This window comes from Micromesistius poutassou (assembly GCF_964030765.1).
Source record: "Micromesistius poutassou genome assembly, chromosome: 13".
NCBI lineage: Eukaryota > Metazoa > Chordata > Actinopteri > Gadiformes > Gadidae > Micromesistius > Micromesistius poutassou.
The window spans coordinates 13,459,999-13,485,031 of NC_140283.1; the positions used below are offsets into that span (position 1 = coordinate 13,459,999).

At 46.0% G+C, this 25,033-nt stretch overlaps 1 protein-coding gene and 1 pseudogene across 10 annotated transcripts in view; one reads left to right on the plus strand and one right to left on the minus strand.

The window, feature by feature from the left end:
* The first annotated feature begins 2,188 nt into the window (after nucleotides 1-2,188).
* The window catches only part of shank3a (SH3 and multiple ankyrin repeat domains 3a), a 146,968-nt gene continuing 124,123 nt past the window's right edge, over nucleotides 2,189-25,033 (plus strand). For all 9 annotated transcript variants that reach the window (XR_014637866.1, XR_014637867.1, XR_014637868.1 and 6 more), the window contains exon 1: nucleotides 2,189-2,385. Coding sequence is in view for 6 of the 9 variants with exons in the window: in XM_084477570.1 (XP_084333696.1) it covers nucleotides 2,323-2,385 (63 nt within the window). In the remaining 3 variants the exon portion in view is untranslated. The remainder of the gene's footprint in view (nucleotides 2,386-25,033) is intronic.
* LOC311357748 lies at nucleotides 18,692-23,923 on the minus strand (annotated as a pseudogene). The gene is made up of 2 exons: nucleotides 23,812-23,923; nucleotides 18,692-23,367 (listed from the first exon to the last, which is right to left on the minus strand). The product of its transcript is annotated as an uncharacterized misc_RNA (transcript).

A 25,033-nucleotide genomic window follows, 5' to 3' on the forward strand; every position in this document is an offset into this window, starting at 1 on the left:
GTTAAATGTGGTGCAGCCACGTCAATGGCTTCCATATCAGTGAAAGTGTTTTTTGTGTGTTTTCCTCTTTTCACTTTGAACCACATTCAGCATCTCTCCTCTGTATTAGATTACATCTCGTTGAGTCTTGGTTTCTACATTATTCCAGGATGATGCAAGGCATGTGAAATCTCCCATGGGAAGTCGTAATCACTTCGTACTAGCAATCTGCAACATTTAGAAACTTGTTTACCTAGATTGTTTACCTAGTCATTCAATAAAGCAAAACTGAAGATTTATTCCTATTTCTGGTCCAGGGCACAGAACTTTCTTAAAGTGAAATAAATATGAATAAGTTCATCAACAAAAAAAGCCAATACCTTATTAATAGGGCCAAATAGGTGTTTATTATAGTATATATATTTTGGCAGATTATTAAATCAATACATATATTCAATTCAATATTATCTTTCTTGGCTGTTCATCCGACAAATGTTTTAATTCAATATAAAAATAACTATAGATGTAAGATATGCTAATATTTCCGCAGAGCCGTGAAAATGGTTTTCCAACAGCGAATGCACTTGGCAGCAATAACCTCCACTCTGTTCATTGTTATTACTTATTAAAAGACACTGGTTATTTCCATCCAAATTCACCTAAGTTACACCACCGCGTACACAGATCCATGAGCAGAGCGATATAAATGGTGCTTGAAGATTCAACGCATGACTGATTGACAGTTTGAGAATGAGGGTGGGTCATTCTGTCACAATCTAACGCTTGAGCCTACAGGTGGTTAGAGGCACTACACTCTGGTCTCTCTTCTCTGTGGGAGCCTCACAAAGCCTCTTGCTTCCGAGACAATTTCGATCCTGGTGGTCTACACACGATTGGTCTACATGATTCGTAATATAATGACCCATGCACAGCGAAAACCAGGGAACCTCTCAAATGCCAAGCTGTGTATGAGTTTCACCCTCCACTCACACATAGGGTACCCAGCCTCAGTTTTGACCATGCACAGTATAATTTGGACCTGAGTTGACATTAAAATGTAATTTGTAATTGCACAATTCCTTGAACACTTGACAGGTGAACACTGAATATGGAGAGAGAAAGAGAGAGTGAGAAAGATAGAGAGAAAGAAAGAGGGAGATAGGATTGATCAGACGTCTGCCTAACTCCCCTGCTGCTATGACGTGACGTGACAGCACAGCGTTTTGAAACAGAATTGCTGATTGCTCTGCCTACCACTACAAAGCTTCCAGCAAACCGAATGCGAAGCTGGTAGAGAAAGATGAAGTATGAATTGCTCATGAGCACAGTTCATTCAGTCCGTGGTAAAGGATCATGATAATTCTAATTGAGACACGCATTTCAACACAAACCCTATCTTTTTAATATTCGGTTGGTGATTATGCACAGCATTTATTGCTTTTATAAGAGTGTTTTTGGTGCAAATCTCATTAGAGTAAAACTATTTCACATTTCCCTATCTTTCCAGCTCATTTAAGTGGCGACTGGCGAGTTCCCTTGATGCTTATATATTCTGTTTAATATTTTACTCTTCCACCTCTTTCTCTTTCCCTTTTCTCTCTCTGTAATTCCCTATTGCCCTCCTTCTTTCTCTCTATTACTCCCAATCTCTCTCTCTCTCTCTCTCTCTCTCTCTCCTTTTCACAGGCGAGTGATGAACGCTGCAAGCGCTGTGTGTGCGTAGCGGGAGCCAACAGTGTGCATCTGTTGGTGTGAGCGAGAGCGAGGGAGAAAACGAAACGAGGAGAGAGAGAGTGTGAGTGTGAGTGTGAGTGTGTGTGTGTGTGTGTGTGTGTGTGTGTGTGTGTGTGTGTGTGTGTGAGAGAGAGAGACGGAGCAAGCCCTCTTCACACACACACAGAGCATGCCTTTGCGTCCGGCAGTCGGCAACCATGAGCCGCCCAGCCCTCCCCGGCAGCAGCAGCAGCAGCAGCAGCACCACCACCAGCAGCAGCAGCACCACCACCAGCAGCACCCCAGTCAGCAGCAGCAGCAGCAGCAGCAGGAGGAGCAGGAGCAGCACGCACACACGTACACACGCAGCAGCAGCAGCGCGCGCACGCTCCCGCACCGGCTCCCCACACACAGGCAGCGTGCACAGGCAGCCGGGGGGGCAGGACCGGCTCCCGGGGAAAGGACGGCAGCGGCAGTGGTGGCGGCGGCGGCGGCGGCGGCGGCAGCAGAAGTAGCAGCGGTGGCGGTGGTGTTGGAGGCGGCGGCGGCGGTAGTCCCGTTCCCCACGGCGTCCCGGCTTTGCGGCCCGGTGCAGAAGAGCGGAGGAACCCGAGCGCGCAAGGAGGACCCATGGAGGAACCCACCGGGAACACTGTCGTCATCCGCATAGGAATCCCTGACCTGCAGCAAACGGTGAGGCTGTTCTCTCTGTTACCGGCACCTACCTGTGTGCCTCGCTGTGCCTCAAAGTAACCACTGGGAGGGGGGGTGGGGGGAAAAGGGGGCATCCCTGCAAGAATCTTTGTTTGTTTGTCTCTCTCTCTCTCTCTCTCTCTCTGTCGGATTGATCTCTCCCTCTCTCTCCTATCGCTATCTCTCTGTCTCTGGCTTACTGTTACTGATCGCTCTTTTTTTCGTAGTCTCCCTGATGTCTCTCACAGCTTCTTCCTAATATCTCTCTCTCTCTCTCGCTGTCTGCTTCAGTGTTGTGGATACTTGTTCCTCCCCTTCACTCCCCCCCTGTAGTTCCTCTCTGGTGGTTAGTTTGGTGTATATTGCACTTTTGTCTCTCATCTCCTAGACTCTGTGTTTGCTCCCCGGGATTTCTCTCCCTCCCTCCCTCTCATTCGTTGAATTTGTGCTAATAAATCAACCTCTTCATTAGCTGTGGCTGCAGCTGACTTTGACAACTGGCCAAGTTTTCTGGTGGTGAGTGCAAAGGGAGAGTGAAGGCAAATAGGCGTCACTCTCCATTGTGAAGGCGTCTTCACAATGGGATATAGGAGGCGAGGGGGGCCTACAAACTACTGAAGTTTGGCCTTCCACTCTCTCTCTCTCTCTCTTTCTCTTTCTTTCTCTCTCTCTCTCTCTCTCTCTCTCTCTCTCTCTCTCTCTCTCTCTCTCTCTCTCTCTCTCTCTCTCTCGCACTTGTGCGCTCTCTCTCTTCTGCCTCTCTCGCTCTCGCCGCTCAGCTGGGACTCTGTGTGTTTAGCTCAATGTGAAATGAACCTCCGTCTCCAGCGACGTGTGTGTAGACCCAGCTGTGGCGTTCTGCTCTGGTCGCCAGGAGTAGACCACGCAGAAATACTGCGGAGCAGCTGTGGCGCCTCGTCCCACCTCGAACCCTTCACCGCGTACACACGTCGGCACTATCACACGTGTCGCAACGGACGACCATCCAAGGGGAGCGTCATGTCGATTGCATATCGTACGGGAATATAATGAGATCGGTCCTGCGTCGTTCAACTGGCCTGCGCAGTAAAACACTGCAAGGGTCTGGGGTTTGATTTCCTCTGGGGACCATGCTAAGCGTTATGCACTCGCGGTGTTGCAAGATGCGTCCACCAAATTTATATGTTTACTTGAGTGTGTGTGTGTGTGTGTGTGTTTGTGTGTGGATGTGTGAATTGACATGTGTGTGCGTTTGTGTGTGTGTGCGTGTGCTTGTGCGTGTGCGTGTGTGTTGTTGTGAAGATTTCTCCCAGATGATGAGCTAGAGTAAGCCTAGGGCTGCTGTGCGTCTCTTCTGCAGCAGTGGAGAACATGCATTTTACCCTTCATTGGGTTTGGTGTGAAATTAAGTGTGAGCATACTAACGGCATCTTTTTGATCAAATATTACACACGTGCAGACGCACACACACACACACACACACACACACACACAACAAACAACAATTACAGAAAGACCCCATGTGACACCACATTAAGCTTTTATTACTTCGGTGCCTCTTTGTCAAATACCCTCCTTCATGTGTCCCCTCATGTACGTGTCTTACATTAGCTGAGGCTAATGACGCAACCAAACACAGGTGAGGTGTGCCACGATAAATCCCGCCTTGGGCTCGCTCAGGCGGCTTTGTATAGCTATTATTATTTTGGATTTAACTCTGGGGAAAATGTTGAAAATGCCAGTATCTTTCTTTGGTTCTCTGCCATTGTTGTGTAGCTCATTGTCCCTGCCTGAAACGGTTCATTGTATTCCTGCTTTGCTCTAACTCACTGTTGTCTGAGCGGGAGGAGGATGTGAGGCTAGGTGCACTGAAAAGGTCCATAATGCACTTAAATGTGCACACACACACACAACCCTTTTTCCATGGGAAAGACACTATTGCACCCAAACAGACACACGTGCATGCGAGTGCATGCATGCTAGGCACACACCGACACACAAAAACACATATGCAAGCAGCACATTATCCACAACTTGTGAACCACTTAATGTGTCTGAATGGTTTTGAGATCAATAACAAAACAATGATTTCACATTCAAGGAATGACCTGTCAAGTCTAAATCACGTTCACAGTTAGGCATACAGAAACACAGACAGGAATGAAGGTAGGCAGACAGATGGGTAATAGAAAGACAGACAGACAGCTCCGAGGACCAGTGAAGTGCAAGACGAAAAGTCAGAGTGTGACAGATAGACTTTTATAGGCAGAGGGAGCAAGCCGGAGATTACAGAGGCATAGTCTGACTGAAGGAGGATTAGGATGCTCCTGCAGACGGAACCGCCCAGCCCAGCCTGGCTCTGCACCTCGGTGTGAAGCACTGTGTAAATATCACAGCCATGGATGGGGAGCGAGAGCAGAGAGGGGAGGTGCAACCACATGCAGAGTGACGTCTCTGGCTAAAGTAAACTCATGTGGCCTCACTTTACAACCCCTATTTGCATTACTATTGTGTGTGTGTGAACGTGGACGTTTGTATTCGTTTACTGTTGGGTACTCATGCTTTGTTTTTATTGTTTTCTACGGTAATTAGGATTGTTTGTTACACAGCACGCAGAGCTCTCGCCATGACTTTCGTGGTTGTAAATGTAGACGGTCCACTCATCAACACTGCTGGAGGGCACTGTTTTGCTCTCAAAGTCAGACTGTGACACCAAAAAGTCTTCTGTTGCCTGCATATTCATCACGACTGTCGGTTTTTCAGTTTCATCACGGCTGAAAAGGCAAGCTAGAGAGAGAGAGAGAGAGAGAGAGAGAGAGAGAGAGAGAGAGAGAGAGAGAGAGAGAGAGAGAGAGAGAGAGAGAGAGAGAGAGAGAGAGAGAGAGAGAGAGAGAGAGACCATCAATTCCTTTTCCGAGCATCCTCACCATTCCGACCATCCAGAGCTGTCAAGAATTAGAGCTTGTGACAGGGTGAGAGAGCGAGCTAGGGTGAGAGTCGGAGAGAGCGAGATAGAGTGCAGAAGGCATTAGCAATTCGGCTGCAACACGTCGGACACTGAGCCAGACTTCCAGTCAAGCACCACTAGCACTGCTGATGGAGAGAAGGTGGTCTGAGCAGCCCGGTCTTGTACATTGGGCTTTCGAAGCTAAACCATTACCCATAGAGGAACGCTATTACCCATGGAGGAACTACATTACCCAGGTCCACTTGCAGCTTCTGAGAGACAAAGAGAGGTTTATAATTGTTATGGTAACTTCAAACCGCCAACTACTCTCGGCCTCTAAAATCACAGCGACTGGCTGGCGACGCGGCGATGACCACCGCCAACGGGGGTGATCTTGTTCCCCATATTGAGCGGGAGGCTGTGGGCTCCTGTTTAGTCAGTGGGGCGATCCAGTCCGCGTGGTTCAAATAGCGATTAGCGTCATGCCCTTTTACATCACGATTATGGATCCAAGTGGTGTTAAATAGGCCTCCATGCCTGGTTTTTCTTTTATTGTATGGATGACCATAGCCAGAGACACAAATGAGGCATTATTTGAATAACATTATGAAACGCTTCCTCCATTTCCTCAATGACGAGGAGAGGGGAGAAAACGGTCCACATGGAGCAGATTCCACATCGACCAATCGGATTGGTTGTTAAGAAATCATACAGTTGAAATGTGCAAAATTAAACTCTGTCCCTCTGGAGTCAGTCGTACTCTGTGGTTTTATATACTTGTCTGACGCCGGCGCACGCGGCCATTGGATACCGTTGGAATAGAATGTGTTGTATAACGTCGTTTTGACGCTGGGTGTGTTTGGCCTCCTGAATTTAGTGTGTGTACCTGGAAAAGGAGCCTTTTGAATGACTTGGTAAAAACACACTCCTCCCAACTTTATATATATATATATATATATATATATATATATATATATATATAAATATTTTCGAGATGCTGCCAGGCACAATCTCACGAAACCAAATGAACGTTCTTTCCCTCTTTCTTTCTGCAACTCCCTCAGACGGTTGCAAACACTTAATGAAAGGGTCCTCCCATCCATCGCGCTGTAGCCCAACTCTAAAGGGCTCTGACAGCAGAGAACACATCACGGACAGCAATAAAACTACCCAAACTGTTGCTTCCGGTAAGAGCGCTCACACTGGCAGCGACCGGCATCTGAAAACCCTGCAGGCGCTGACTGACAGCGCCCAGCTGTAACTTCCAACAACGCTCAGCGTCTCAGTGACATCCATCCCTTCCACTTCTCCAAGTGTTACGCCAAACCAGAACAAGAGCGGCAAAATAACGACTTCCCATTGGTGTGTCTTCCTACGACACAAGCGCATGAGAAAAAGCCTTTTTCCCAACCCGGGTGTGAGTCACCATGCATCCGTCAGAACAGAAAGTTGGCTTTGTTTAATTATTTATCACGAATTTAACATAGCATGATGCCATAAGCAGATGAAGAGGATACGGTTGTGTGAGCAAACACGGCGGCCGTGAGGGAGGCGTTTTCTATTGGTATTGTGGCTGATGTGAATGGAAAGTAAACCTTGCCGTATAACTCTCACTAACCCTGTGTTGCTTTATCCAGAATCCTATTAAAAATGCCATGAAATATCCATGTGGCATAATGGATTTCTACGCAGAATGGGTTTCAACTGCAGGCAATAGGGACAAATTTGGGTCTCTTATTTGTATTTTCATGAAAGGCTTTCTGTAGGTCTAAGCCACTCAGGCTAATCAAAACCGAATAATGGGGAATAACATAATTCAATAAAAGCAACAATATCCAACTGCAGAGTACAATGTTTGCTTTTGGGAAGATATTGCCACTTCATTAAACCGCAACATTAAACAATTAATGCAGAACAGAGAGCATAGACTCTCCTCATTTAATCTAACCCTTAACTCTATGATTAACGTATTGATTAGCTCACCTTTGGGTTAATACTCTCCATCGCCGTGTTTCGATGTCTCCTTTCTCATTACTGATTTTAAAAATTGACTTCACCTCTTTCCTACGCTTTCTCTCTCTACCTTTCTCCTCCTCTGTCTCTATCAACCCCTTCTCTTAGCCTTCTCTCTCTCCCTTTCTCCTTATCTCTACTTCTTCCTCTTTCTCTATCTCCATCTCTGTATCTGTGTCTCTAATGCTGAGGAATTGACCACGACATTAGGCTTCACACCAAGCTTGTTTCTATTCAAGGCCCGGGAAGCCATTGTGTTTGTGCGCGCGTGGTGTGTTGCCAATTGGAACAAGCAGCTCCTGCTATCATGGCGGGGGGGGGGGGGGGGGGGGGGTTGGGGGACCATTTTAGCCTGAGAATGGTTGGTGTGACTTTAGGAGGAGATGAAGCAAAATGATCAGAAACTGCTGTTTAATAATAACCATGGATAGCATTTTTATTTCGACTGAGGAGGGCCCTTAAAGAAGCTTCCAATAGTATGACTCTGGGTGAAGATGGTCGATAGAGCATTACGCTGCATCGATGCCAATGGAGGCGAAAGGTGCTGCAGCTTAATTCACATTGTCAATACAATAGTTCTCCACTTTAGCCCACTCAGCATCAGACCTTCTGGCTACGCTCCTGGCAGTCTCCTTCAATCCAACTCAGTCCTTCTCATCTGCAGGAGGGTGACACTGTAAAGGGACAGTGGCTTGTAGTGGGCTGCTTCCATTCAGGAACCATGTTCAAAATCTACTATCTAACTATAGCTGCACATGGACACGGTCATAACATGGAGAATGTATTCGTTTCAGTTTTCCTGTTTGCTAAACAGCATTTTACGATCACTCTGTGTAACGCCTTGTTTCCTGTTGTACTTGTTTGGGGGTATTTCTTCTGTTCAGACGTTGTGCTGGCCTGTGGAGCCTCTCCAGACTGTAATTGTGATGAAGTGCTATACTAATAAAGTGGAATCTTGGACTCTGATCCTGTGGGGGATTTACACTGATGCCTTTTGCTGATAAGAAACAGAGGCAAAATGAACGGGGATGAACGTATTTGAATCAAATTAAAGTAGTGATGTAGTGCAAAGTAGTGTCAGAGATAAAGTCTGGGTAGGAAAGGTCACATTGCTTGTGTGTGTGTGTGTGTGTGTGTGTGTGTGTGTGTGTGTGTGTGTTGGTTGGGTTGTTGAGGTGGCCTTTTTGTTTTTTGGTCCAGTGTCAACTACATATAAATAATGATTCAATTTGTCAGGAAACTGTCTAAGATCATAGGGAAGATGCTGCTCAACGACACTCCCGCCCTACCGGAACCCGGTAGGGCGGGACGCGCACAGTGACGCCTGGTGCCGTTTTAATGTCATGTTCGGATACCGTGGTCCGGCCGGGTATCTCCGAAAAGACATCTTGGTGTTGTAAGACGACTTCCTCCAGGTCCTGCTTCTGGGCGGGGCTGAGGTCGTCTCCCACGGGGACCTCCAGTATGCTGCGCCGGGCGGCCAGAACCAGGGGAGCCGGTACCGGTGGGGAGGTACCGGTCCACCACTGCTTCAGCAGGTTGACATGGTAGAGCTGGGTGGGTTTGCGTCTCCCGGGCTGCCTTACCCTATAATTCACGTCTCCCACTCTGTCGACCACCTCGTATGGCCCCCTGCCACTTGGCCAGGAATTTGCACTCGGCGGTTGGTACCAGGACCAGGACCAACTCCCCGGGTCGAAATATGCGTAGCTGGGCCCCCCCGGTTGTAGACCCGTGCCTGGGCCTGCTGGGCCTGTCGGAGGTGGTCCCGGACGATGGGCCAGACCTGAGCCATGAGACTCCGCACCTGCTCTACATGGTCCACCATGGTGCGATGTGGGGAGGGCCGACTCTCCCAAGCCTCCTTGGCGAGGTCGAGGAGTCCCCTTGGTCTCCTCCCATACAACAGCTCGAAGGGGGGAAAACCCTGTGGAGGCTCGGGGTACCTCGCGGACGGCGAAGAGCACATGAGGCAGGAGCTGGTCCCAATTCTTTCCGTCAGTCTCCATGGCCTTCTTGAGCATTTGCTTGAGGGTCTTGTTGAATCTCTCAACGAGCCCGTCGGTCTGGGGGTGGTACACCGAGGTACGAAGCTGTTTCACCTGGAGAAAACTCAGACAGCTCTTTCATTACCCGTGACATGAAGCAGGACCCCTGGTCTGTTAATACCTCCCTGGCTATCCCCACCCAGCTGAACAGAAGCATGAGCTCCTTAGCTACGGTCTTAGCAGTGGCGGTGCGGAGGGGCAGGGCTTCCGGGTACCGGGTGGCATAGACCACCATCACCAGTATGTACCTATGACCCTGGCTGGTCTTGGGGAGCGGCCCGACAATGTCCAGTGCTAACCGGTCAAACGGTACCTCAATAATCGGCATTGGGATTAGAGGGTTTCGGACTGAGGGTCTCGGGGACCGTGTACTGGCATTCCGGGCAAGCCTGACAGTACTGGACGACATCTTTCTTCACCCCAGGCCAATAAAAACGGTCTAAAATCCTGTCCCTGGTTTTATCCATGCCCAGATGTGCCCCTAACATATGGGAGTGTGCCATGAACAGGACTTTGCTAACATTCGGGCGGGGTACCACTAGTTGTTCAATCACTACCCCCCCTCTCTCTACTACCCGGTACAATAGGCCCGCCCTGGTGCTGAAGTGTGGGTGAGGTAAGCTACTCACCGATTCCCTCGCTTGGCCTTCATGGGCGAGGACATGGCTCCAGGCATGCTTCAGGACATGGTCCTGTAGCTGGGCGCTGGTGAACTGTCCGGGTCGGTCCGTTCCTCCCCCCCCTTGTCGGGGAAAAATCTGAGAGCTCTGTGAGAGGTGAGCTCTCAGATCCTCCTGGGGGCCCGATTGAGAGCCTGAGTGTCCTTACCCCCTACCAGCGCTGGGAGGTTCGGGGCACCTGGCTTCTGATGCGCCCAGCAGGTTGTCAGGAGACACGGTTCTGCCTGTCCCTCGTCGGCGAAGGCAAAAGGCATGGAGACATCCCAGCTTCCGAGGCACGGGCGGGCTAGATGACCTAGTTGTCCGCAGCTAAAACACCGTCGATCCTCTCAGGATTCCGGGGAGGGGGTCGGCGGCCTCAGTGGGGGTGGACATTGAGAGGGATCTGGTCCTCGGCGGTCCCGCCGCGTCTCGACGGGTCGCGATGGGGTCCGGATGCTGGAACTCAGTTGCTGGGCGACCTGCCAGTTCTCCAGTTGCCGGACCAGCTCGTCCACAGTGTCGGGGTGGTTGGTGGCGAGGGTTCTCTGGGCGTCCGGCGGGAGCTGACAGATGGTGTTGTCGATCAGCACCCTATCCAGGATGCTGGGTCCGTCGTCGGCTGCGTGCCACCTCCGGATAAGCCAGCCATGTTGGGAGATCTGCGTCCGTACGGCGCCTCTGGCGTCAAACCGCCAGTCATGGAAGCGCTGCGCCCGAGCAGCGAGGCTATGGCCGTAGTAGGCCAATATCGCCTGTTTTAACGCCGGGTACTGACTGGCCCGCTCCGGTGTTAGGTAAATTAGAAATTGATGTTACTATTCGACTACATATATGACCCACTTTCAATACAGATCCATGTCTCCACCGGTGAAATTCCCTTTTAAAGCCAATGACAACATGCAAAGATTATGAAGGATTTTGTTGTGTTACAAAGGTAACTATAAGCCCTTCATTGGTGATATATGCACTGAAAACAGCCAAAATGGAGGGTATGTATTAAATGTAAAGTTGCTGAAAATGAATTGCGGTTGTTGACTTTTCAGCTTATGGGCCCAGCAGTCCCAGCAGATCGATTGAGTCTCAGCAATGATGCTACTTTATTTTTTGTGGTTTGAGTTACCTGTTAGTAACACATCTATATACACATCATATCTATTCGATTATCGATCGATTACGGGCTGGCGGAGTTGTTGGCGGGGGGGGGGCACGATTACGGGCTGGCGGAGTTGTTGGGGGGGGTGGGGGGTAAAAAAAATAAATTAAAAAAAATGATCCGCACATTTTCTATTATCGATAATAGAAAATGCACGGATCATTTTTTTTCTTGTGTGCTCGTGCCGCCCCCCCCTGTAATGCCACTGCCCGCTTCGCCCGTACCTAAAACCGCCACTGCTCTCTCTCTCTCTCTTCGATTTACAAGTGCCTGTGTGTGTGTGTGTTTGTGTGCATCTCTGTGTGCCATTGGGTCTTTTCTGTTGACTGACATCAACCCTAGTTCTGGATGGCATATGCTGTTTCGCCTGTCACCACTCATGGAGAGGAGTGCTTTAATCAATGGTGTGTGTGTGTGTGTGTGTGTGTGTGTGTGTGTGTGTGTGTGGAGGGGGTATGTGTGTGTGTGTGTGTGTGTGTGTGTGTGTGTGTGTGTGTGTGTGTGTGTGTGTGTGTGTCTGTATGCACTTATGTACAGGAAGGCAATGGAAGGTAGATACCTCAAAAATACAAGTAGAACAATTTCCATGAAAAATGAAGGACATTTTTAATGAGTGGGATTTTAATTTAAGCAAAAAGTTAACAAAGAAGTAACAACCAATTCTTGTGAAGAAGTGAAAAATGTGAGGAAATGCATAAAAATGAGGTCTATGTGAAAAAGAGGTTGGGACGCCTGCAATCTTGCCAAAGAAAGGAAACCGTAATTGATGCTCACCCAGAGAGAAACTGCAGAGATGAGAAACTGCAGAGATGAGAAACTGAAATATTCAAATTGTTGCTGCAAGCCCAGGGTACATTTTGGAAAAACAGCTAGCCATCAACTTAACAACAAAAGCATATCTTTGGAGGCAGAGGTGGAAGGAGGACTGAGAAATCCTACTGAAGTGGAAGTAATGTTCTGAAGAAAACTTGAGTAAAAGTCAAAAGTAGGTAATTAAAAAACTATTTGTACAAGATGCTGCTCTCCATTTCTTTGAAATGTTGCATGATTTATTTCTTGATTTTGCCAAAACAACTAACTAATGAGTGACGCTGACTGATTTAAGTGATAACTGACTAACCAACCGTCACCAAAATATGGTTGAATCAGTCTCACAACAGCTGATAAAATAAGTCTCTTGATTGGTTCATTGTTATTTTTTCAATTTCTGCAAGAGCATTTTGAGCATTCTCTATGAATAATGACTTTTTTTTTTAAGTAACTAAGACATTCCACTCAATTCCTACCACTACACACACAGTGGGGCATTCATCTATTTTCCAATTAGTTGTTAAGCTGACGCTTCAGTTTTATCCAAAGTGACACACACTGAATTCAGATGCATCCTATTAAGTAGCAGGATAAGGTAAGGGTCTGCTCTTTGCCCCCTTTTGGATTATCCAGCACATCACAAAGCTGTGCTGGGAGGCAACGGCTCGGGAAGCTCTGCTCTCTAGTTTTCCCCTTTGTCGACGTCCAAGAGGACGTCTTACTGAAGAACCGTGGCATCGCCAAGCCTGTGTGAGAGCAACACCTCTCCCCGAGAAGCTCTGCTCAGACCAGCTGCGGGCACACACACAAACGCACGCACGCACATGCACGCTTTCACGCTCCCCAACATCCTATTACCAAAAGGCCAGAGGCACACGTTGACCTTGCAGCTTCCGTTCAGCTGCCACGGCAACCAAAGATTCGACAAGAGCTGAGTTTTTTTGAGTGCCCTTTATAATCCCCTCCCGCTCACCACGTCGCCGGGTTCCAGGGGTGAAGACGACCCAAGCGTCGCAGTCACCTGATCATGTCTGCATCGCACTCGGATCCATCACCGCTTTTCCGGATTTACCAGCAATGAATGAAATGAGTGTTTATTTTCCGTGACTGACTGGGTAAAACACTTGGTGAAGTCATTATAGGTGATGTTATCGTTGTTTACTGTATGATAGCTCATAATGGAAGTGAGTCTTTCCCCGCTAGCAATTTGACGACGGACATCGAATGCTTAAATAAGCAAATGCTATTTTATTGCGACTTTGGGCATTTCAAATGTGCTATTCAAAAGTTACAAATATGAATATCATCTTTAATATCCAAAGTAAACTAGGCAGTGTTGATGTTTGAAATAGTTTTAGGCAAAATCAGCTCATAGTTCATAGTCTGGCGAGAATGGTGCCTACAGAAACCCTTATTTGGGCAGACAAATGATCCCCCCCCTCCTCACGCAGATCGTCTATCACAGATTGTGCTGCAATCTGGCAACACTAGGGATCGGGGCTCCCACTGATCCACACACACTTCTCTAGAACTTGCTCTGATGCACACTGGCACAAACATGCTAAATGCTATCAGGCTGGGTGAATTTTACAGGCTAATTATCACAACATGCTTATGAATTCAAAATGCCATTCTCAAGACACTATTCTAATGTCAGGGTCGTTAGAAATAAGTACATGGACATTTAGTATCAGAGTTGTCTCACTGCCATTTAGACTATAAAACAGGGTATCACGATGAATCAATATTTTCTTTTAATGACGAATATATTAATATTATGACGGTAATATTACATTTTTGCCCAGCACTACACCAAATTATTATTTCCTTGCAACTGCAATGTGTCTCTGTTTCTCTCAAAGGCGACAACTCCAATGAGCAGTCAGTAACTTGAGTGAAGAACCAGGAAACCCCATGAGTATAGAGGGTTAGATAGCAGCTCAACCACCAAATATTTGTTCCTGCATTTCTCTAGATGCGTGTTTCTGGCATTGCCATGATGAGTGATAACTTCATAGATCCCTGTATTGCAAATGATATGATAAATAATATAATGGGTTACATGTGTTCATTATTCATGTTGGATACTTCAGGTTAGGATTATGTCTATTCAGTGTTTAGAGTCAGTCTTTGTGGGTCCCATCAGCCCCAAAAAACATTAATTTGTAATCATAGCTTATGTTTTGTGTGCGTGTGCGACAGTGTGACACATTTGATAAACTGAGAACCATTTTCTGCTGCACGACCTGTCAACTGATTTGAGCTGTTGTGCATGACTGCGATGCCAAACGAAAAGTACACTCTCATAAATATGTTGTCATTTTATGTCCATGCGATGAGTAATAGGACAAATACAATTTTTGTAGCATCTTATATAGGCCATACACATCGGCTGGTCAGCTGCCTAAAGTATCCCTACTATGGCATCCTTCTCAAGGCGTTTTCACATTGAGTTTAGGTTTGTTAAACCTTCCAGTATTTTCAGTCTATAGTGTTAGTGGGTGTGCTATTGTGTGGGCCTGTGAATGCTTTTCACACGTCATTTAGGGGCATTAGACTAGTCATTTTCTGCTCTGAGACGTCTTTCGTCTGGCCCTTTCTGTGCCATGTTTGGGATGGCATTGGCGTTCTCTTCCAAGATGATTTTGGTGGTCTTTTCTGTTGTGGATAATGTGTTTGTCTCTGAAAGCCTCATCTCCTCCAGGCAGATGGTGAACGGTAGCCATGGTTTGAGCAAAGCTTTAAGACGCAGCTGGGCCGTCTTTAGCTCGGCTGTGCCGTAGTTTACGCTGGCACTCGTTTGACGTCAATCACCACAGTGTGCACCGGCTGGCTGAACAAAGTTTGAGAACAGCCTCAACCACCCCACCCTGCTGGGTGAAATACTGGCTGGGTGAAATACTGGTTTTTTGATTGGCTGATGGGCTGTTGATTAACTTTCTGTAATTAACATTTAAAACCCATTGATTTGATTTGCGTTCAACATTATTATAAACATCAATCCCACGAAAGAACTCCCAATTGCTACTCTTAGATCGGCATCCTCACATCTGCCGGCCAACTTTCACGAATAGCTCAGAATAGAACTGAAAAAACAGTTTAACTATGTCCCTTTAACCAAGTCGGGTTGTTGTGCAGTTTTATCTTTGAGTCCAACGCGTTTCATGACCTTGAAAGCATGATTCTTTCCCTGAGCTGGTCACTTCCTAAAATGGAATGTTCAAATCTCCTTTCAGTTCATAAAAGGTTTATTTTTTAAGGTTTAATGAGGGTAGGACGCTTCGGATCTTCCGATAGCACCATGGTTGACACGCTTGTGATATCATAGTGGTCTCTGTTATCTCCTCTCACTTTACCCATTCGGTGGCGTGGGGCTTGGTTACATTAGCCCTTAAGTGTCGTTTAGAAGAGTACTGGCTTGTGATGGCAGCCCTGCGTTTGACAGCAACCTCACCTCTAGTCACGCTGGGTCGCGCTGCTTTTCATGAACTTGTGCATTGACATTTGCTGACGACATTCACCTGATGTTCAGGGGAGTGAGACCTGTGCAGAATGCAAATAATGCATCAGAGTGCTTTGTGTGTTTCTGTGCGTGTGTGAGCGAGAGAGTGAGAGATGAGGGAGAGGGCGGGAGAAAGAGAGAGAGACAGAGAGAGAGGGGGGAGAGGGAGGGAGAAAGAGAGAGAGGGGGAGGAGGGAGGGAGAGAGAGAGAGAGAGGGAGAGGGAGGGAGAGAGATGGAGGGAGGGAGAGATAGAGAGAGGGGGAGAGGGAGAAAGAGAGAGGGAGAGGGGGAGAGAAAGAGAGAGGAAGAGAGAGAAAGAGAGAGAGGGAGAGATAAAGAGAGAGAGAGAGCGAGAGAGAGGGGGAGAGGGAGAGAGAATGAGAGAGGGAAAGAGAGAAAGAAAGAGAGAGGGAAAGGGAGGGGAAAAGAGAGGGAGAGAAAGAGAGAAGAAGAGTTGCCCTGAATTGGTATGGATAGTACAGCACTACAGTTAGTTTACTTAAAAGGACACTTCACCCATTTGCATTAAGCTTTGTATTGTTAGAAACCCATTCATATTTTTGAATGGTCGTGCATCATTCCCTCATTTTCCCCCGAGATGGGAGAGATCCGTATCTACCTCTAACACTTCCTGCTTTAAATGATGCAAAATGAAGATTTTTGCGTCATTTAAAGCAGAAAGTGTAAGGGGGGGGGGGGGGGGGGGGGGGGTGGGCTCTGAAAAACTACAAGCACTAGTTCCAGTGGGTGGGACTTAGGAGTGTATGGTATAAATGGTATAAATGGTATAGAGAGTACACTGGTGTGAATTTGCGCTATACGGTATGGGTTTTGACGTTACCGTGTGACCGGTGTGATCGGTAGATCACACGAGCGCTAAAGAAGCAATGATGTAGTACCAGAGACGCAGTTGTTTATTCATAATATCAAGACCTAGAGCTCTATATCAAAATAATATCATATAATATATAGACATCTATGATATAATATATAATATCACAACCAACAGCTGTGTGAGCCTCCACATCAATCTGAAGTCATGGTTCAATCTAGGCTTCAGGTTGAGAGTCAAAGCCAACGTTTCTTCCCCCAATTCCTTGTCCACCATGGCCGAGAATCAATACACGGGTCTTATTTTGCAAACCCACACCCGCCCGTACCCGTGAATTACATTCTGCACCCGACCAGACCCGCTATAAATTGATTTAGACGCCTGACCCGCACCCGAAGGAAAATGAGACACATTAGATGGAACGCCTGGGAATTAGACTACCTGGTGTTGGCGTGGTGCTTTAGATTGCTGTGCAAAAAAAGCATATCATCCACTGTGCACGGTTTTAGTTGACTCCTCCACTCCTGAATAACATATCCAGCACCGGAGAAGTCTCGCTCAATCACAAAACCCACGACCGACCCATAATCGCAAAACAGCGCGACCGACCCACGCTGTTCAGGCGTCCGACCCGACCCGCATCCGTATCCGACACGGTACATTATTTTTCATCCATTTCATCCAAATTGTGCGGGTCACCCAGCGGGTACCCGTGGGTACCCGAGCCCGTGCAGGAGATTACCCTCACTACTAGTCTTTACTCTAGTGCAGTGAACCCCAATTAGCGGCCCGCGGGCCAGATCCGGCCCACAGGAGCCAAATGTCCGGCCCGTGCTGACCCAGTGGCATTCACATGTTAAAAAAAAAAAAAATTGTTGTTTACAGACTGATGTTATTTGCTACACATTTAAAAAGTTTAAAACTAATGTCACATATTGTGGTATCACATTTTAAAGCTAACTAACTCAAATCTTCATGTGTCTCTTAGAGAGGGAGGGAGAGATATATAGAGAGGGGAAGAGAGTGGATGTGAACACACACTGATCTGGATGGATGGCACCAGGCCCAATGCCCTGTTGAAGACACACTGTGCTGATGCTATTTAAGTTTTTATGTTTGGGGCTGCTGCACTGTGTGCGTGTTTGTTTGCTGGACTTTTTGTTTGCTGATGTTCCAGCGGCATTTTAATAAATTAATGGTAGGTTTTGGACAAATTTTGTTTCAAGAGAGCATTATTGTGTGACTCCTAACACAGGGTATTTTCAACTACTACTAATAATTATAGTAATGATAATTAAAGCAAAATGTGCACATAAAAATGGCGAATTAAAAAAATTAAACAATATCTCGGCCCTTGGCGTGGCATGCTTGACCAAATTTGGCCCTCTGGCAAAACTAATTGGGGAACCCTGCTCTAGTGGAAGGACCAGAGACGCAGTCTTTAATTCATAATATCATCCAGAGGCGCACACAGCTTTTTGCCGTGATATTATATATTATATTATATTATATTATATAGATACCGATATATTATATAATATTATATTATTTAGATATAGAGCTCCGGGAGTCCGCAAACGGCAACAATCACTTCTCCTCCTGCAGCAGTTCACTCTGGACTGCAGGGAGTGAACGCTGATTGGTGGTTATGTTACGTCCCTCAGGGAGTGAACGCTGATTGGCTGTTATGTTACGTCCCTCAGGGAGTACTGATTGGCATTGTGGGAGTTGTCGTCTTCAATCCACAAGTGCCAATAAGTCACTGTCTGCCTTTTCTCGTCAAGAAGGCACCAAATTAGAAATTCATGTTACTATTCGACTACATATATATGACCCACTTTCAATACAGATCCATGTCTCCACCAGTTAAATTCCCTTTTAAAGCCAATGACAACATGCAAAGATTGTGAAGGATTTTGTCGTGTTACAAAGATAACTATAAGCCCTTCAGCACTCACTGTATTGGTTATATATGCACTGAATTCTAAACAGCCAAAGCGGAGGGCATGTATTAAATATAAAGTTGCTGAAAATGACTTGCGGTTGTTGACTTTTCAGCTTGTGGGCCCAGCAGTCACAGCAGATCGATTGAGTCTCAGCAATGATGCTACTTTATTTTTTGTGGTTTGAGCTACCTGATACACATATATAATCTCTCTCTCTCTCTCTCTCTCTCTCTCTCTCTCTCTCTCTCTCTCTCTCTCTCTCTCTTTCTCTTTTTCTCTCTCTCTCTTTCTCCTTTTCTCTCTCTATTACTGTCTCTCTCTCTCTCTCTCTCTCTCTCTCTCTCTCTCTCTCTCTCTTTTCTCTTTTTCTCTCTCTCTCTTTCTCCTTTTCTCTCTCTATTACTGTCTCTCTCTCTCTCTCTCTCTCTCTCTCTCTCTCTCTCTCTGTCTCTCTCTCTCTCTCTCTCTATTTCTCTATCTCTCTTTCTCTCTCGGTTGTCCTCTTTTCGAGATTATGGTGTGTTAGGTTTGATCTTTTTATATCCCAGCATCTCCACTGCCATATCACTGGATAATCTTTTGCCAATCGTTTGCCTTAATGGAAAATAATCTCTATCTTTAAAGACAATCAAAATCAAAAGCTCTAATCAAACCTTGAACTGGCCTTGTTTATTTAGCTCGCAGATGCATTGAAGTGAAAGTAGTTTAGGCCAGCATTTAGGGGACATAATACATGTAGCCATTTTCTAAACCCTGTCATTCCTGAGAAGTTTTCTTCCTAATTCACAGATGCATTGGTGTTCACTCACTCACTTGCATGTATCAGAAACCATTTTGTCTACCAGTTCCCATGAATTAAACATTGGATGAGCAGGCGTTGCTCAGGATGGTAGAACAGGCTGATTGCTGGCAACTGGAGACATATATTACCGGTCGTCCTCTCTATTCCTATAGGCTAAGAGCATTGAGGCTTCTACAGGCTATAAGACTTTAGGCTATCTGTTGCTGGGAAGCTGCAGTCATTATGCATGTTGGTCTGTGACGGTGCATGTCAGTCAAGGTGTGTGTCAGTGTGTCAGTCAACGCGTGTGACAGTGAACGTGTGTGTCATCGATCTTGTGTGTGCGGCAACATGTGTGTCAGTTAGCGTGTGTCACTCACCTTGTGTGTCCGTGAACATGTGTGTCACTGTGTTGTTTGTGAACGTGTGCGTCAGTCAACGTGTGCGTTGGGGAACGTGTGTGTCAGTGAACGTGTGTGTCAGTGAACATGTGTGTCAGTCAACGTGTGTGTGTCAGTGAAAATGTGTGTTGGTCAACGTGTGTGTCAGTCAACATGTATGTTGGTGAACATATGAATCAGTCAACATGTGTGTCAGTCACTGATGGGCAGTATAAACAGGACGTGCATGCTTGTAGTGGCTTATCATGGAGGCTAGAAGAGATGGCTATGAATCCAGTCTATTTAAAACTCCCAGCGTGTGTCTCTTCTGAAGCTATCCTCTCCGTCCCCCCGCTGGCGTCTCTCAAAGTTTTCCTTCTCGTTTGAAGGCTTGGTTCTGGCGGGGGTGCCATTCTTTGTAGGTGCACATTGATTAACAGCTTGACTAGAAATAAAGAAAGGATAAAATATGGATACGCTGTGGTATCTTTTAACCATCCATGGGAATGTGTATGTTATTTTTATTTTTACTATGCCCACTTGCCTTCTGTTGTCTACTGTGAGTTTTGTGCTACTCTGTGGTTGTGCTGCAACAGAGTCATTTCCCCACAGGGATAATAAAAGTACTACTGTACTACTGTTTGTGATTAACATGCCTTAATCTCTTTACGGCATACCTCTCTGGTTCGTTTAGCTTTGGATATTAGTCAAATGTTCATTGTTGGTAATTATTAAATTGAATAGAGCCATGATACAATGTACATCTAAATACACGTTTAGTATTCAGAAGAGCAAAGGAGTCTTGGTTTCAGTTTCGTAATTAGATTTCTTTTTTGGTACTACATGAACATGGATGACTGCGCCTCAACTTCCATTTCTGGGCGACCTGATTCTTAAATGTGAATTAAAACTCATCATGTTGAGTCGACAGCATGTTTCACACACCATTGTTCACTAATGGCCAAAGTTGAGACACAGCAATTTTTGTGTGTGTGTGTGTGTGTGTGTGTGTGTGTGTGTGTGTGTGTGTGTGTGTGTGTGTGTGTGTGTGTGTGTGTGTGTGTGTGTGTGTGTGTGTGTGTGTGTGTGGTCATTCAATTGTCTTTTTGTTGGTCATGGTGTCTGAACTTTGATGATAGGCTATTATCCAAATTTAATTGATCCTGTGCAGGGATGTCCACAAGCTCAAATCTATATCCCCGGGGTTCTGTGCTTAAACATGCTCCGGGGCATGATGATACACTGATACTACAAGTGGTAAACTGGTTGGTTCCAATGCTGAAGGTCAAAGACCCTCCCATGGGAAATCTACTAGAAGTGAGACTGAAAATGCAATCTGAATCTGGTTAAGGCAATAAACCAGGTTTCTAACCATGTTAACATCAAAGGTGGATTCAGTCAACTGTTTTTAGTGTTTGCTGGAGCCTAACCAGGCTTAAAATCCTTACCAATCCTATCCTATGTATTGTTCGTCATGTAAACACCTTAAACAGGTTTGGCTCGGTTCATTAATCATGCACAAGCACCAAAAGGCTAGAGATCACTTCAAATGATTCAGAAACAGCGGTTTGCCAAATACAGTAACGATAGCATGTTCAATATGGTCACATTGTTGATGGCTCACTGTTCAAACGAGGAGACTTCATTCATGCTGGATCTAATGAGAGCTCCCAACATTCTGAAATACCTTGACGGCTGTGCACGTAAAAGTATTTACGTACTCTCCTGAAATTCGCTTAGATCATTTCCTTATTCCGACTTCCCACATGTTGCACACTACTGTGACTTTTAGTTGAGTGCTTAGATTAGGTTTTTCTCTTTACTTGATATAAAAAAACAGTTAAGTGTTACTGAACTTAATCCTAACCCTAACCCTGACACATCACAAATCCTAATGAAGCCCAAATGATTAAAGCCTTGCTGTTAAATGGATCCCTCTGACTTAACTAACCAGTGAATGGGTTTCCCTTTGTAGCTGCTTTCAAGAGTGCCTACGACTACAAAGACCTAGTTTCCATTAGGTAGCATTGGGTCATAGATGTGGATCTCTTTTAAATGGCGTGAAATTGCTTGTCACTGGGCCCCTGTGATGAAGTGAGTGTAGCATGTAACCTCATGCTGCCGCTGTCTTGTTGGATATATTTGCCCTGGCATGTGGTCACACTGTGTCCATCTCCTGCTTATGCCCGACTTGTCTGACAAGCGTTCAGTGCAGACTTCCCCGGAGTTTAAAGGACACAGATCACTGTCTGACTCCCTGTCATCTCCCTGGTGGTGTCCCTAAAAGCTACTGTAGTTAAGATTGGAGAGTTGTAAAGAGCGAAATGGAGAAAACGGCAGAAGAGGGCAAGATTGTGAAGCTAAACAATCAATAACGCCACCGTCTGTGTCCCCCCACGTATCTCTGCCATTGAGAAGGGTTACATTCACGCACCTGAGGTGGAGTTAGGATAACGCAGTGTGTGTGCGCGCACATGTGATTGACATGTGAGATTGATTCTCGGAACCAATCAGTGCATCTCCTCAATGATTGGTCAGAAATGAGCCAGGATCGGTTTAAAATGTAAATGGTCTCATACAGAGGAAGACGTGCAGTCAACCAGAACACAGATATTCACACAGAGCTCTTTGTTCACCAAAAGCTGTCAGGTGTGAATGGAATTTCTAAAGAATGCCAAATTAAGTAAGGGATAATCACCTCAAGGCAGGGCAATAAACAGTTTGATATGCCCGGCTCGTGGACGGCATACCGGTAACCTTCCACGAGCAGGGCATATCAAACTGTTTATTGCCCTGCCTTGAGGTGATTATCCCGTTTATTCTACTTCTTGCTTGCCAACATAATAAAACAATTCAAGTACTTTAATAATTATGCTTTTTCTTATTCGTATTGCATGCTTATTAAATGTATACTCTGTTTGAGTTCATCTCCCTCAAAAAGTTGATGACTAATTAGTTTCTATAGCAACCACACAAGGCTGCATCAGATCACTAGTTTAATAACGTAACTACATTGTATCAAGTCAGCTTTAATTACGATCGATCAAACATGCATTCCTTATTCCAAATTATTTTAATTTGCAATAAATGTAGAACAAAATTATTGCGATTCAGGCGATTCATTTATGTGTATTAAACTGGATATTCCCATTGATGGTAAAATAAGACATAGAGAATGGCATAGGGAAATTCATGGCAGAGAAAGATGAATCGGACGAGGTAGGCCGAGAGGATTGCGCAGCTTGGGGGGGAGAGACCATGCTTGCTGCGGAGGCCTGCTGTGGTGCGGACAACACCGTGTTGGATGGCGCCCAGTAGCTTTTGAGGCTGGATTCACACCTGCAAAAAAAATAATAAAAAATTTATATTTGCAGTAGGCTTCAGGTTATTATTACCACAATGAATTTATAACCTAGGCTTAGGCTTACCTGCGTCCCGTAACAGACATGATTTGTCTGGACTCCAGCCCGGCCTCAGACAGACGACGGACAGCCGTGCTTCTAAGACTGTGCTTGGTGTATCTGGTGGTCGGACCAGCTGCTTTGGACAATCGTGGAAGCATGTCCCCCAGGTAGTCCTTCCCCATCGGCTGTGTGGAGTACCAGAGATGTGGTTGGGGGTCCTTCAGTGGATGGAGGTAGAAGGCGGTGACACCCGGCGGATGTCTGTCAAGATATTTTTTGAAGCTAAGGACTGGACATCTGGGGTTGCCTGGCTCCGCATACATTGCACCTCGGAGGTTTTCCTTGTTTGGGTCATTTGGATGTTTGTGGTTCTTTGTCTGCGGATTGAACGACAAACTAACATAATCATCCCCTGTGTCATCCACTTTTATGGCGAATGAGGACACAGTCAGCTCCCGAGTGCCCTCCCTGCCTCGCCTCGCCAAGCAAAGCTGGAGGTCAAACTAAATTTTGGAGACGAGACCTAACGGGGGGTGACCGGGGAGAGAGCCGGGGATTCACGCAGCAATTTCAGGTCAGCCTCGGTGACGTGGGGATGGTGTTTCGCCTTGTCTTGGCCATTCTTTCGATGGGTTTTCATGATGGATTTGAACACCCTGTTGCTGGTGGTAAACTCACTGTCCGCATATAAATTGAACCTTGAGAAATAACGGTTCAGTGAGGCTCTGATGCCGGTCATCGTTGCCACACTGTGTGGCTTGCCTACTGCGCTTTGAACTGTAGCATAAAAACATCACAATTTTTTTAGTTCTTCGGCGCTGCAGGTGTCCAAGTCTATTCTTCTGGTGGCTCTTCCACTCGGTGAAAACCTTGATAGCAAAGGCAGTTGCCTTTTTCGTGTTTGATTCAAGGGCCCCGTCTTCAATTGTACGCAGCTCCTCATCTGTCAGATCTCAGAAGCGGGTACCCTGGGCCTTGTCTTTTGCTTTTGTCATTCCGTCGTCCTCGTCGTTCTTTAACCAGTCCTCAAATGTCTTCCCTACTCCAAATGGATTAAAATTGACAATGAATTTGTCCATTTTTAAAACGCTGCAATGTTTAGAACTACGGTGAATAACGTTAGCTCAGCTGTAACTAATTAGTTTCTATAGCAACCACACAAGGCTGCATCTGATCACTAGTTTAATAACGTAGTTGCTACATTGTATCTCGCTTGCGAAACTATGTTTCGACTGACCCTCCGATAGATTTCCGACACTTTTTAGAAACTTTTTTAATCAAGGTTTATTTTTACAATGGACCTCATGTTTGAAATTCCTGTGATAGAAAAAAAATACAAGCAGCGTATTGATCTACTATTTGATGACGCTGTGCTCAGTCAGCGGGCAAACTGCGGGGTTAATGCCCTCCTCCCAGCCAGAATCAGAATCAAGCATTCTTAAACAATGTAGAATAAAGCTCTTTAAATCTTACCTACAGTACCTTTCTCTCTCTCTCTCTCTCTCTCTCTGTGTCTCTGTCTCTGTCTCTCTCTATAGAGAGAGACAGATAGATAGATAGATAGATAGATAGATATATAGATAGATAGATATCTATAGATATATATTAATACAAAAAAAGTGCAAATGTCACAAAATCTATTCGCGGCGTCCTTGCATGCAGGTGAGCAGAGTATGAAAGATATATGGTCATATAAAATCCAGCAGTGTGACAGCTATGTCAATCTGAAAGCTAGTTAGCCTAATAGTGGAATCGTGGTGGACTGGTGGATGGCGCAGTACATAAAAAGTGCTTCCCTATGATCTAGAGCTCTAAATGACACCCAGGGGGGCGAGCGACGGAGAATGTGACGTGGAGAGAGAGAGCACAGCGCGCATCGTGCCAGGAATCGGCACACATGACGCACGCTCTTGGCGTTCATCCATTATAAATGGAGGCCTCAACCATGAAATATGGAGAGAGAAAAAAACAACTAAAAAGGCTCAATGTTGAGTTGAGTTGTTTTTAAAGGTTTTTTTTAAGCTGTATTTTGTCCCTGTGATGTATTCCATGATGGAGACCAGAGAGACAAGCATATGTAGTGCCAGCTAACGCACTGGGAGCCAGGCCAACACGTAGACTGCAGCACAAAACAGAGAGACACACACACACACACACACACACGCACACGCACGCGCGCGCGCACACAC